This window comes from Salmo salar, chromosome ssa26 (genome assembly GCF_905237065.1).
Source record: "Salmo salar chromosome ssa26, Ssal_v3.1, whole genome shotgun sequence".
Classification (NCBI taxonomy): Eukaryota; Metazoa; Chordata; class Actinopteri; order Salmoniformes; family Salmonidae; genus Salmo; species Salmo salar.
In genome coordinates this window covers 55151966-55166599 of record NC_059467.1, presented here as the reverse complement: position 1 = coordinate 55166599, position 14634 = coordinate 55151966, and the positions used below count along the sequence as shown (strand labels likewise).

The 14634-nt window shown below is 46.1% G+C and overlaps 2 protein-coding genes across 2 annotated transcripts in view; one reads left to right on the top strand and one right to left on the bottom strand.

Moving 5' to 3' along the window:
• sv2ba (synaptic vesicle glycoprotein 2Ba) overlaps positions 1-13914 on the bottom strand; it is a 57296-nt gene extending 43382 nt beyond the window's left edge. The window contains exons 1-2 of the mRNA XM_045708845.1: positions 13762-13914; positions 4719-5500 (exon numbers count right to left, since the gene is read on the bottom strand). Of these exons, the coding sequence (XP_045564801.1) occupies positions 4719-5196 (478 nt within the window). The 5' untranslated portion in view covers positions 5197-5500; positions 13762-13914. The remainder of the gene's footprint in view (positions 1-4718; positions 5501-13761) is intronic.
• Positions 8042-10774, top strand: LOC123730754 (extensin-3-like). The gene is made up of 3 exons (XM_045708326.1): positions 8042-8155; positions 8262-9200; positions 10235-10774. The coding sequence occupies exons 1-3, from the start codon at positions 8042-8044 to the stop codon at positions 10772-10774; spliced, it is 1593 nt and encodes a 530-aa protein (XP_045564282.1).
• Positions 13915-14634: the final 720 nt, after the last annotated feature.

Below are 14634 nucleotides of genomic sequence, written 5' to 3'. Positions count from 1 at the left end.
CAATACAGTATATCTATTAGCATGCAGCAGTCTCCCCAATACAGTATATCTATTAGCATGCAGCAGTCTCCCCAATACAGTATATCTATTAGCATGCAGCAGTCTCCCCAATACAGTATATCTATTAGCATGCAGCAGTCTCCCCAATACAGTATATCTATTAGCATGCAGCAGTCTCCCCAATACAGTATATCTATTAGCTCGCAGCAGTCTCCCCAATACAGTATATCTATTAGCATGCAGCAGTCTCCCCAATACAGTATATCTATTAGCACGCAGCAGTCTCCCCAATACAGTATATCTATTAGCATGCAGCAGTCTCCCCAATACAGTATATCTATTAGCATGCAGCAGTCTCCCCAACACAGTATATCTATTAGCATGCAGCAGTCTCCCCAATACAGTATATCTATTAGCTCGCAGCAGTCTCCCCAATACAGTATATATATCTATTAGCATGCAGCAGTCTCCCCAATACAGCATATCTATTAGCATGCAGCAGTCTCCCCAATACAGTAAATCTATTAGCTCGCAGCAGTCTCCCCAATACAGTATATCTATTAGCATGCAGCAGTCTCCCCAATACAGTATATCTATTAGCACGCAGCAGTCTCCCCAATACAGTATATCTATTAGCATGCAGCAGTCTCCCCAATACAGTATATCTATTAGCATGCAGCAGTCTCCCCAATACAGTATATCTATTAGCATGCAGCAGTCTCCCCAATACAGTATATCTATTAGCTCGCAGCAGTCTCCCCAATACAGTATATATATCTATTAGCATGCAGCAGTCTCCCCAATACAGTATATCTATTAGCACGCAGCAGTCTCCCCAATACAGTATATCTATTAGCTCGCAGCAGTATCCCCAATACAGTATATCTATTAGCATGCAGCAGTCTCCCCAATACAGTATATCTATTAGCACGCAGCAGTCTCCCCAATACAGTATATCTATTAGCATGCAGCAGTCTCCCCAATACAGTATATCTATTAGCATGCAGCAGTCTCCCCAATACAGTATATCTATTAGCATGCAGCAGTCTCCCCAATACAGTATATCTATTAGCTCGCAGCAGTCTCCCCAATACAGTATATCTATTAGCATGCAGCAGTCTCCCCAATACAGTATATCTATTAGCATGCAGCAGTCTCCCCAATACAGTATATCTATTAGCATGCAGCAGTCTCCCCAATACAGTATATCTATTAGCATGCAGCAGTCTCCCCAATACAGTATATCTATTAGCATGCAGCAGTCTCCCCAATACAGTATATCTATTAGCATGCAGCAGTCTCCCCAATACAGTATATCTATTAGCATGCAGCAGTCTCCCCAATACAGTATATCTATTAGCATGCAGCAGTCTCCCCAATACAGTATATCTATTAGCACGCAGCAGTCTCCCCAATACAGTATATCTATTAGCATGCAGCAGTCTCCCCAATACAGTATATCTATTAGCTCGCAGCAGTCTCCCCAATACAGTATATCTATTAGCATGCAGCAGGCTCCCCAATACAGTATATCTATTAGCACGCAGCAGTCTCCCCAATACAGTATATCTATTAGCATGCAGCAGTCTCCCCAATACAGTATATCTATTAGCATGCAGCAGTCTCCCCAATACAGTATATCTATTAGCACGCAGCAGTCTCCCCAATACAGTATATCTATTAGCACGCAGCAGTCTCCCCAATACAGTATATCTATTAGCACGCAGCAGTCTCCCCAATACAGTATATCTATTAGCATGCAGCAGTCTCCCCAATACAGTATATCTATTAGCATGCAGCAGTCTCCCCAATACAGTATATCTACTAGCTCGCAGCAGTCTCCCCAATACAGTATATCTATTAGCTCGCAGCAGTCTCCCCAATACAGTATATCTATTAGCATGCAACAGTCTCCCCAATACAGTATATCTATTAGCTCGCAGCAGTCTCCCCAATACAGTATATCTATTAGCTCGCAGCAGTCTCCCCAATACAGTATATCTATTAGCTCGCAGCAGTCTCCCCAATACAGTATATCTATTAGCATGCAGCAGTCTCCCCAATACAGTATATCTATTAGCATGCAGCAGTCTCCCCAATACAGTATATCTATTAGCTCGCAGCAGTCTCCCCAATACAGTATATCTATTAGCTCGCAGCAGTCTCCCCAATACAGTATATCTATTAGCATGCAGCAGTCTCCCCAATACAGTATATCTATTAGCACGCAGCAGTCTCCCCAATACAGTATATCTATTAGCATGCAGCAGTCTCCCCAATACAGTATATATATTAGCATGCAGCAGTCTCCCCAATACAGTATATCTATTAGCTCGCAGCAGTCTCCCCAATACAGTATATCTATTAGCTCGCAGCAGTCTCCCCAATACAGTATATCTATTAGCATGCAGCAGTCTCCCCAATACAGTATATCTATTAGCATGCAGCAGTCTCCCCAATACAGTATATCTATTAGCATGCAGCAGTCTCCCCAATACAGTATATCTATTAGCATGCAGCAGTCTCCCCAATACAGTATATCTATTAGCTCGCAGCAGTCTCCCCAATACAGTATATCTATTAGCATGCAGCAGTCTCCCCAATACAGTATATCTATTAGCACGCAGCAGTCTCCCCAATACAGTATATCTATTAGCACGCAGCAGTCTCCCCAATACAGTATATCTATTAGCACGCAGCAGTCTCCCCAATACAGTATATCTATTAGCATGCAGCAGTCTCCCCAATACAGTATATCTATTAGCATGCAGCAGTCTCCCCAATACAGTATATCTACTAGCTCGCAGCAGTCTCCCCAATACAGTATATCTATTAGCTCGCAGCAGTCTCCCCAATACAGTATATCTATTAGCATGCAACAGTCTCCCCAATACAGTATATCTATTAGCTCGCAGCAGTCTCCCCAATACAGTATATCTATTAGCTCGCAGCAGTCTCCCCAATACAGTATATCTATTAGCATGCAGCAGTCTCCCCAATACAGTATATCTATTAGCATGCAGCAGTCTCCCCAATACAGTATATCTATTAGCTCGCAGCAGTCTCCCCAATACAGTATATCTATTAGCATGCAACAGTCTCCCCAATACAGTATATCTATTAGCTCGCAGCAGTCTCCCCAATACAGTATATCTATTAGCTCGCAGCAGTTTCCCCAATACAGTATATCTATTAGCTCGCAGCAGTCTCCCCAATACAGTATATCTATTAGCATGCAGCAGTCTCCCCAATACAGTATATCTATTAGCATGCAGCAGTCTCCCCAATACAGTATATCTATTAGCATGCAGCAGTCTCCCCAATACAGTATATCTATTAGCTCGCAGCAGTCTCCCCAATACAGTATATCTATTAGCTCGCAGCAGTTTCCCCAATACAGTATATCTATTAGCTCGCAGCAGTCTCCCCAATACAGTATATCTATTAGCATGCAGCAGTCTCCCCAATACAGTATATCTATTAGCATGCAGCAGTCTCCCCAATACAGTATATCTATTAGCATGCAGCAGTCTCCCCAATACAGTATATCTATTAGCTCGCAGCAGTCTCCCCAATACAGTATATCTATTAGCTCGCAGCAGTCTCCCCAATACAGTATATCTATTAGCATGCAGCAGTCTCCCCAATACAGTATATCTATTAGCATGCAGCAGTCTCCCCAATACAGTATATCTATTAGCATGCAGCAGTCTCCCCAATACAGTATATCTATTAGCATGCAGCAGTCTCCCCAATACAGTATATCTATTAGCTCGCAGCAGTCTCCCCAATACAGTATATCTATTAGCTCGCAGCAGTCTCCCCAATACAGTATATCTATTAGCATGCAGCAGTCTCCCCAATACAGTATATCTATTAGCATGCAGCAGTCTCCCCAATACAGTATATCTATTAGCATGCAGCAGTCTCCCCAATACAGTATATCTATTAGCTCGCAGCAGTCTCCCCAATACAGTATATCTATTAGCTCGCAGCAGTCTCCCCAATACAGTATATCTATTAGCATGCAGCAGTCTCCCCAATACAGTATATCTATTAGCTCGCAGCAGTCTCCCCAATACAGTATATATATCTATTAGCATGCAGCAGTCTCCCCAATACAGTATATCTATTAGCTCGCAGCAGTCTCCCCAATACAGTATATCTATTAGCATGCAGCAGTCTCCCCAATACAGTATATCTATTAGCTCGCAGCAGTCTCCCCAATACAGTATATCTATTAGCATGCAGCAGTCTCCCCAATACAGTATATCTATTAGCATGCAGCAGTCTCCCCAATACAGTATATCTATTAGCATGCAGCAGTCTCCCCAATACAGTATATCTATTAGCTCGCAGCAGTCTCCCCAATACAGTATATCTATTAGCATGCAGCAGTCTCCCCAATACAGTATATCTATTAGCATGCAGCAGTCTCCCCAATACAGTATATCTATTAGCATGCAGCAGTCTCCCCAATACAGTATATCTATTAGCTCGCAGCAGTCTCCCCAATACAGTATATCTATTAGCATGCAGCAGTCTCCCCAATACAGTATATCTATTAGCTCGCAGCAGTCTCCCCAATACAGTATACCTATTAGCATCTAGAGATTATCTTAAACTGTTTAGAAGAACCATTTTCAGAAGGTGTTCCTTAACAACAGGTTTTATTGAACCGCCCCCCCCCCCCAAAATAACTTTTACCTGTGACTTACCCAGCATGCCCTTGTTGGCGTTGGATAAGCACATGTCCTTCTCGGCGCTAGGCAACACGAAGCCCACCACAAATCCGTCCACGCCATCCGCCATCAGCGCCATGCCCAGCACGATAAACAGGGTCCACTGGAAACGGCCGTGCCCACAGTCCTCCATGATGTTCTCATACTGTTCTGCCAGGTCCTCCTCATCCGGCATCGCCGCCGCCAGCCTGGCCTTCTTCCTGGCCTCGGCCCTGGCCGCCCGCTGGGCCGCCTTGATCTCGTCAGGGTGGGGGATCCCCTGGTACTCTCCTTCGTACATCGCCTCTGCGTCCTCATCGTGACCCTCCGTGGCATCACTCCTGGCGTCTTCGTCCCCTCCTCCCTCCTGCTGGGGGAAGTCAGCCTGGTAGGGGTACTCCTGGCCGCCTCCCTCCCCGTAGGTGGGGATCTCAGTGCCCTGCTGGTTCACGTTGTTCTGCCAATGGTCGTCCATGGTTACAGCTAGAGAGGGACTATGTTAGCACCTCTAGAGTGGTTGTTTGCTGGAGATACTGAGGAGGCTATATTAGCATTATCCTTGGCGGGGGAACCGTCCGTCTTGCTCTCAATGACTTCTGATCCTTTAGTCCGGGACAACTGAAACGGTCAGGTTGTTATTAATGGACTTAGCTGGTGGTTCCTCTACAGAATGGTCCTGATACGGTGTTAGATAAGGCTTCAGTTGCTGTGGTGGCAGGACTCTGGTGACAGGGCTCTCTCTCTCCTGGTAAACAGATGTTCAAGGCCTCGTGCTGGACCTGGAAGAGAGAAAACATCCTCAATTATGCCTTAGCATGACTAGAGAAATGGAGTTGAACACTTTTCATGCAAACTGTACGTCATACATCAGACAGACCTGTCCAAACTGGACATGAGACAGACCTGTCCAAACTGTACATCAGACAGACCTGTCCAAACTGGACATCACACAGACCTGTAGTGAACAGTTCAGTTCAGTAGATAACAGTAGAGTACAGCTCAGTACAGTAGAGAACAGTAGAGAACAGTTCAGTAGAGGACAGTAGAGAACAGTAGAGAACAGTTCAGTACAGTAGAGAACAGTAGAGAACAGTTCAGTACAGTAGAGAACAGTAGAGAACAGTTCAGTACAGTAGATAACAGTAGAGAACAGTTCAGTACAGTAGATAACAGTAGAGAACAGTTCAGTACAGTAGAGAACAGTAGAGAACAGTTCAGTACAGGACAGTAGAGAACAGTAGAGAACAGTTCAGTACAGTAGAGAACAGTAGAGAACAGTTCAGTACAGTAGAGAACAGTTCAGTACAGTAGAGAACAGTAGAGAACAGTTCAGTACAGTAGAGAACAGTTCAGTACAGTAGATAACAGTAGAGAACAGTTCAGTACAGGACAGTAGAGAACAGTAGAGAACAGTTCAGTACAGGACAGTAGAGAACAGTAGAGAACAGTTCAGTACAGTAGAGAACAGTAGAGAACAGTTCAGTACAGTAGAGAACAGTTCAGTACAGTAGAGAACAGTAGAGAACAGTTCAGTACAGTAGAGAACAGTTCAGTACAGTAGATAACAGTAGAGAACAGTTCAGTACAGGACAGTAGAGAACAGTAGAGAACAGTTCAGTACAGTAGAGAACAGTTCAGTACAGTAGATAACAGTAGAGAACAGTTCAGTACAGTAGAGAACAGTAGATAACAGTAGAGAACAGTTCAGTACAGTAGATAACAGTAGAGAACAGTTCAGTACAGGACAGTAGAGAACAGTTCAGTACAGTAGATAACAGTAGAGAACAGTTCAGTAGATAACAGTAGATAACAGTTCAGTACAGTAGATAGCAGTAGAGAACAGTTCAGTACAGTAGATAACAGTAGAGAACAGTTCAGTACAGTAGATAACAGTAGAGAACAGTTCAGGACAGTAGAGAACAGTAGAGAACAGTTCAGTACAGTAGAGAACAGTTCAGTACAGTAGATAACAGTAGAGAACAGTTCAGTACAGTAGAGAACAGTAGAGAACAGTTCAGTACAGGACAGTAGAGAACAGTAGAAAACAGTTCAGTACAGTAGATAACAGTTCAGTACAGTAGATAACAGTAGAGAACAGTTCAGTACAGTAGAGAACAGTAGATAACAGTAGAGAACAGTTCAGTAGATAACAGTAGATAACAGTTCAGTACAGTAGATAACAGTAGAGAACAGTTCAGTACAGTAGATAACAGTAGAGAACAGTAGAGAACAGTTCAGTAGATAACAGTAGATAACAGTTCAGTACAGTAGATAACAGTAGAGAACAGTTCAGTACAGTAGATAACAGTAGAGAACAGTTCAGGACAGTAGAGAACAGTAGAGAACAGTTCAGTACAGTAGAGAACAGTTCAGTACAGTAGATAACAGTAGAGAACAGTTCAGTACAGTAGAGAACAGTAGAGAACAGTTCAGTACAGGACAGTAGAGAACAGTAGAAAACAGTTCAGTACAGTAGAGAACAGTTCAGTACAGTAGATAACAGTAGAGAACAGTTCAGTACAGTAGAGAACAGTAGATAACAGTAGAGAACAGTTCAGTAGATAACAGTAGATAACAGTTCAGTACAGTAGATAACAGTAGAGAACAGTTCAGTACAGTAGATAACAGTAGAGAACAGTAGAGAACAGTTCAGTAGATAACAGTAGATAACAGTTCAGTACAGTAGATAACAGTAGAGAACAGTTCAGTACAGTAGATAACAGTAGAGAACAGTTCAGGACAGTAGAGAACAGTAGAGAACAGTTCAGTACAGTAGAGAACAGTTCAGTACAGTAGATAACAGTAGAGAACAGTTCAGTACAGTAGAGAACAGTAGAGAACAGTTCAGTACAGGACAGTAGAGAACAGTAGAAAACAGTTCAGTACAGTAGAGAACAGTTCAGTACAGTAGATAACAGTAGAGAACAGTTCAGTACAGTAGAGAACAGTAGATAACAGTAGAGAACAGTTCAGTAGATAACAGTAGATAACAGTTCAGTACAGTAGATAACAGTAGAGAACAGTTCAGTACAGTAGATAACAGTAGAGAACAGTAGAGAACAGTTCAATACAGGACAGTAGAGAACAGTTCAGTACAGGACAGTAGAGAACATTTCAGTACAGTAGATAACAGTAGAGAACAGTAGAGAACAGTTCAGTACAGGACAGTAGAGAACAGTTCAGTACAGGACAGTAGAGAACAGTTCAGTACAGTAGAGAACAGTAGAGAACATTTCTTTGGCCTTTTCCTCCAAGGTGTCCATTACTCTGTGCCGAGCCAGTGTCTGTCTGTCAGTCAGTCTGACCCAGCATGTCTCTTTATGGCTGACTGGCTGACTGTCACTCCCTATTCTCTCACGGAGACAGACGGAGAGTACGGAGAGAGAGAGTGGGCGTACAGCCAGAGCAGCTCCCGTGTGTACTGGCTGACACCGGTAGCAAGCCTCTCTCTGTGTGTGTGTGTCCTCATGACGGATTAATCCAGATTAAGACTGCAGAAATGTCATTCTGCCTTCCCCTGGGTCCTGTATCCACCTCTAGACTTCCCCTGGGTCCTGTATCAACCACTACCCTTCCCCTGGGTCCTGTATCCACCACTACCCTTCCCCTGAGTCCTGTATCAACCACTACCCTTCCCCTGGGTCCTGTATCCACCACTACCCTTCCCCTGGGTCCTGTATCAACCACTACCCTTCCCCTGGGTCCTGTATCAACCACTACCCTTCCCCTGGGTCCTGTATCCACCACTACCCTTCCCCTGGGTCCTGTATCAAACACTACACTTCCCCTGGGTCATGTATCCACCACTACCCTTCCCCTGAGTCCTGTATCCACCACTACCCTTCCCCTGGGTCCTGTATCCACCACTACCCTTCCCCTGTGTCCTGTATCCACCACTACCCTTCCCCTGTGTCCTGTATCCACCACTACCCTTCCCCTGTGTCCTGTATCCACCACTACCCTTCCCCTGTGTCCTGTATCCACCACTACCCTTCCCCTGTGTCCTGTATCCACCGCTACCCTTCCCCTGGGTCCTGTATCCACCGCTACCCTTCCCCTGTGTCCTGTATCCACCACTACCCTTCCCCTGTGTCCTGTATCAAACACTACACTTCCCCTGGGTCCTGTATCAAACACTACACTTCCCCTGTGTCCTGTATCCACCACTACCCTTCCCCTGTGTCCTGTATCCACCACTACCCTTCCCCTGGGTCCTGTATCCACCACTACCCTTCCCCTGTTCCCTGTATCCACCACTACCCTTCCCCTGTGTCCTGTATCCACCACTACCCTTCCCCTGTGTCCTGTATCCACCACTACCCTTCCCCTGTGTCCTGTATCCACCACTACCCTTCCCCTGTTCCCTGTATCCACCACTACCCTTCCCCTGGGTCCTGTATCAACCACTACACTTCCCCTGTTCCCTGTATCCACCACTACCTGTTCCCTGTATCCACCACTACCCTTCCCCTGTGTCCTGTATCCACCACTACCCTTCCCCTGTGTCCTGTATCCACCACTACCCTTCCCCTGTGTCCTGTATCCACCACTACCCTTCCCCTGTGTCCTGTATCCACCACTACCCTTCCCCTGTGTCCTGTATCCACCACTACCCTTCCCCTGTGTCCTGTATCCACCACTACCCTTCCCCTGGGTCCTGTATCCACCACTATCCTTCCCCTGTTCCCTGTATCCACCACTACCCTTCCCCTGTGTCCTGTATCCACCACTACCCTTCCCCTGGGTCCTGTATCCACCACTACCCTTCCCCTGTTCCCTGTATCCACCACTACCCTTCCCCTGTGTCCTGTATCCACCACTACCCTTCCCCTGTGTCCTGTATCCACCACTACCCTTCCCCTGTTCCCTGTATCCACCACTACCCTTCCCCTGGGTCCTGTATCAACCACTACACTTCCCCTGTTCCCTGTATCCACCACTACCTGTTCCCTGTATCCACCACTACCCTTCCCCTGTGTCCTGTATCCACCACTACCCTTCCCCTGTGTCCTGTATCCACCACTACCCTTCCCCTGTGTCCTGTATCCACCACTACCCTTCCCCTGTGTCCTGTATCCACCACTACCCTTCCCCTGGGTCCTGTGTCCTGTATCCACCACTACCCTTCCCCTGTGTCCTGTATCCACCACTACCCTTCCCCTGGGTCCTGTATCCACCACTACCCTTCCCCTGTTCCCTGTATCCACCACTACCCTTCCCCTGTGTCCTGTATCCACCACTACCCTTCCCCTGTGTCCTGTATCAACCACTACCCTTCCCCTGTGTCCTGTATCCACCACTACCCTTCCCCTGTGTCCTGTATCCACCACTACCCTTCCACTGTTCCCTGTATCCACTGCTAGACTTCCCCTGTTCCCTGTATCCACCACTACCCTTCCCCTGTGTCCTGTATCCACCACTACCCTTCCCCTGGGTCCTGTACCCACCACTACCCTTCCCCTGGGTCCTGTATCCACTGCTAGATTTCCCCTGGGTCCTGTATCCACTGCTAGACTTCCCCTGTGCCCTGTATCCACCACTACCCTTCCCCTGTGTCCTGTATCCACCACTACCCTTCCCCTGTGTCCTGTATCCACCACTACCCTTCCCCTGTGTCCTGTATCCACCACTACCCTTCCCCTGTGTCCTGTATCCACCACTTCCCTTCCCCTGTGTCCTGTATCAACCACTACCCTTCCCCTGTGTCCTGTATCCACCACTACCCTTCCCCTGTGTCCTGTATCCACCACTACCCTTCCCCTGTGTCCTGTATCCACCACTACCCTTCCCCTGGGTCCTGTATCAACCACTACCCTTCCCCTGGGTCCTGTATCAAACACTACCCTTCCCCTGTGTCCTGTATCCACCACTACCCTTCCCCTGTGTCCTGTATCCACCACTACCCTTCCCCTGTGTCCTGTATCCACCACTACCCTTCCCCTGGGTCCTGTATCCACCACTACCCTTCCCCTGTGTCCTGTATCCACCACTACCCTTCCCCTGGGTCCTGTATCCACCACTACCCTTCCCCTGGGTCCTGTATCCACTGCTAGATTTCCCCTGGGTCCTGTATCCACTGCTAGACTTCCCCTGTTCCCTGTATCCACCACTACCCTTCCCCTGTGTCCTGTATCCACCACTACCCTTCCCCTGTGTCCTGTATCCACCACTACCCTTCCCCTGGGTCCTGTATCCACCACTACCCTTCCCCTGGGTCCTGTATCCACCACTACCCTTCCCCTGGGTCCTGTATCCACCACTACCCTTCCCCTGGGTCCTGTATCCACCACTACCCTTCCCCTGGGTCCTGTGTCCACTGCTAGATTTCCCCTGTGTCCTCTATCCACGGCTTCTCTGCTAGAGCTTCTTCGGGATCGGTGTCCCTTCCACGGGTCAGTTAAGCTAACGTAGGTTAATGCAATTAGCATGAGGTTGTAAGTAACAAGAACATTTCCCAGGACATAGACATATCTGATATGGGCAGAAAGCTTAAATTCTTGTTAATCTAACTGCACTGTCCAATTTACAGTAGCTATTACAGTGAAAGAATACCATGCTATTGTTTGAGGAGAGTGCACAGTTTTGAACATGAAAAGTTATTAATAAACAAATTAGGCACATTTGGGAAGTCTTGATACAACATTTTAAACAGAAATGCAATGGTTCATTGGATCAGTATAACACTTTGCACATACACTGATGCCAACTAGTGGCCAAAATCTACACTGCACCTGGGCTGGAATAATACATTATGGCCTTTCTCTTGCGTTTCAAAGATGATGGTACAAAAAAATATAAAATAACAGATCGTTTTTTTTGGTTTATCTTTTACCAGATCTATTGCGTTATATTCTCCCACATTCCTTTCACATTTCCACAAACTTCAAAGTGTTTACTTTCAAATGGTACCAAGAAAATGCATATCCTTGCTTCAGGGCCTGAGCTACAGGAAGTTAGATTTGGGTATGACACTTTAGGTGAATTTCTTTTTTAAAAAGGGGGCAGATCCTTAAGAGACTCTATTGTGCCTATCAGTTCAAGGATGGGTGTTGCAGAATGTTGAATTATACTACTTCTGTCTTCTCAAATCATTTAACTCTTGATAGTTTGACAAGGTTCACATGTTTTTACATAGGAAATGCGCAAGGAAATACCTATAATCAGTTTCCAGCTTCCCTGTCACAGAGTCAGTGTTAAATCAGAGTGATTAGACGTTCCAATCAAGATGAAAAGGAACAACAGTTAGACTCCTGGACAGATGACGAGGACTTCCTGTTGCTGTTCTGTTTCATCAAATAACAGGAAGTGTACATCATGAGTTAAAGCATGTCCACGTGAAGGCGACTGGTTAGTTTCTGTCCGTTTCTAGTGTTCATCTTCAGTGTCCTGTCTGATAGCACGGCAGGTCCAGCTGGGAGCTACATGTATGCATTACAACGTTAGAGTCCGTCTTCAATGCTATTTTACTCTGCAAGTTTATCCTACAATGTTTAAAAAGGCAAGTTCCATTTGGAAACCAACCTCTGAGAACTACCCAACCTCTCATAAATGGACCTGGTATCGATAACGATGAGACGTAATGTAGTGTGACATGGCTGAAAACACACATGGAGTGGGTAGTGATGTCATCAGAAGGAGACAAGTCAGTTGAGGGCACAGAGCCAATATGAAGGGCATTGTATGTATGTGGCCGTTCTAAATGTTCAGGTAGAATGTGGACATGTTTGGCGGTAATGCAGGAAGTGTCCTACTGTAACAGGAAGTTCACGCTGAGCTCAACAGGTCCCTGATGGCGTGGAGAGGTCAAAGGGGAATCCTTCTACTTCCCTGTACTGTAGTTCATACTGGACACGGAGAGGTCAAAGGGGAATCCTTCTACTTCCCTGTACTGTAGTTCATACTGGACACAGAGAGGTCAAAGGGGAATCCTTCTACTTCCCTGTACTGTAGTTCATACTGGACACAGAGAGGTCAAAGGGGAATACTTCCCTGTACTGTAGTTCATACTGGACACGGAGAGGTCAAAGGGGAATACTTCCCTGTACTGTAGTTCATACTGGACACGGAGAGGTCAAAGGGGAATACTTCTACTTCCCTGTACTGTAGTTCATACTGGACACGGAGAGGTCAAAGGGGAATACTTCCCTGTACTGTAGTTCATACTGGACACGGAGAGGTCAAAGGGGAATCCTTTACTTCCCTGTACTGTAGTTCATACTGGACACGGAGAGGTCAAAGGGGAATACTTCCCTGTACTGTAGTTCATACTGGACACGGAGAGGTCAAAGGGGAATACTTCCCTGTACTGTAGTTCATACTGGACACGGAGAGGTCAAAGGGGAATCCTTCTACTTCCCTGTACTGTAGTTCATACTGGACACGGAGAGGTCAAAGGGGAATCCTTCTACTTCCCTGTGCTGTAGTTCATACATTACATCGTCCCCTTTGCACCTCCTCAACTAAATCCTTATTTTGTTTAAGGAGAGAATATACATAATGACAGATGACTCTATTGGAATGGCTGTGACATTATATATATATATATATATATATATATATATATATATATATTATATTTTTTTTTGATGTAAATGACGGTGGAAATCAGCGAGGTATTTTACAGTTGATCAAGTTTACGTCCGACTGTTATATCCGAACGGGACGTCCTGATGTGGCCTCGGAGTGTAATGCAGTATTACCTTCCTATGGGATAGAATATCACTTTTTTTACCATTAAAATATCACACTTCCCAAATGTTTTTATTTTCTTATATATGAAAAAGACCCACATTTCTCCTCCTAGACTCTGAGTTTACAGCTCAACAGACACAGCACTGCAAGGAGACTGAAAACGGGAAATAAATGGACTCTTTCATTGTAACGATCAGTATTGTTATTCCACCAGTACCTGTACTTCCTGTCCTCTTCACTGGAAAGCGACTCAACATGTAGTGTAACATGGGATGTCATTTCATTTGACTTTCAAAAGGTGAAACGGACAAAACAATACAATAAATAAATAAATCAATAATTTTCTTACCAGACTTGGCATTCCCTTGGCATTAAAGTCAATTAATAAATATCCAGAATTGAGATTCAATATCCCCAGGGAAATTCGAGTTGTAAAGGCAGATTCAACACATCAGTTTATCTATCAGCCGGCAGATTTACAGACCAGGGGATTAGTCTCCAACGTCACGATCCCCCACACACAGGCCTCCACCCTCCCCCTGCTTAACAACATGGTACAGTCCAGCCAGGTTATACAGCTACAGGCTCCTCCCCCACACAGGCCTCCACCCTCCCCCTGCTTAACAACATGGTACAGTCCAGCCAGGTTATACAGCTACAGGCTCCTCCCCCACACAGGCCTCCACCCTCCCCCTGCTTAACAACATGGTACAGTCCAGCCAGGTTATACAGCTACAGGCTCCTCCCCCACACAGGCCTCCACCCTCCCCCTGCTTAACAACATGGTACAGTCCAGCCAGGTTATACAGCTACAGGCCCCTCCCCCACACAGGCCTCCACCCTCCCCCTGCTTAACAACATGGTACAGTCCAGCCAGGTTATACAGCTACAGGCCCCTCCCCACACAGGCCTCCACCTTCCCCCCTGCTTAACAACATGGTACAGTCCAGCCAGGTTATACAGCTACAGGCCCCTCCCCCACACAGGCCTCCACCCTCCCCCTGCTTAACAACATGGTACAGTCCAGCCAGGTTATACAGCTACAGGCCCCTCCCCCACACAGGCCTCCACCCTCCCCCTGCTTAACAACATGGTACAGTCCAGCCAGGTTATACAGCTACAGGCCCCTCCCCCACATAGGCCTCCACCCTCCCCCTGCTTAACAACATGGTACAGTCCAGCCAGGTTATACAGCTACAGGCCCCTCCCCCACACAGGCCTC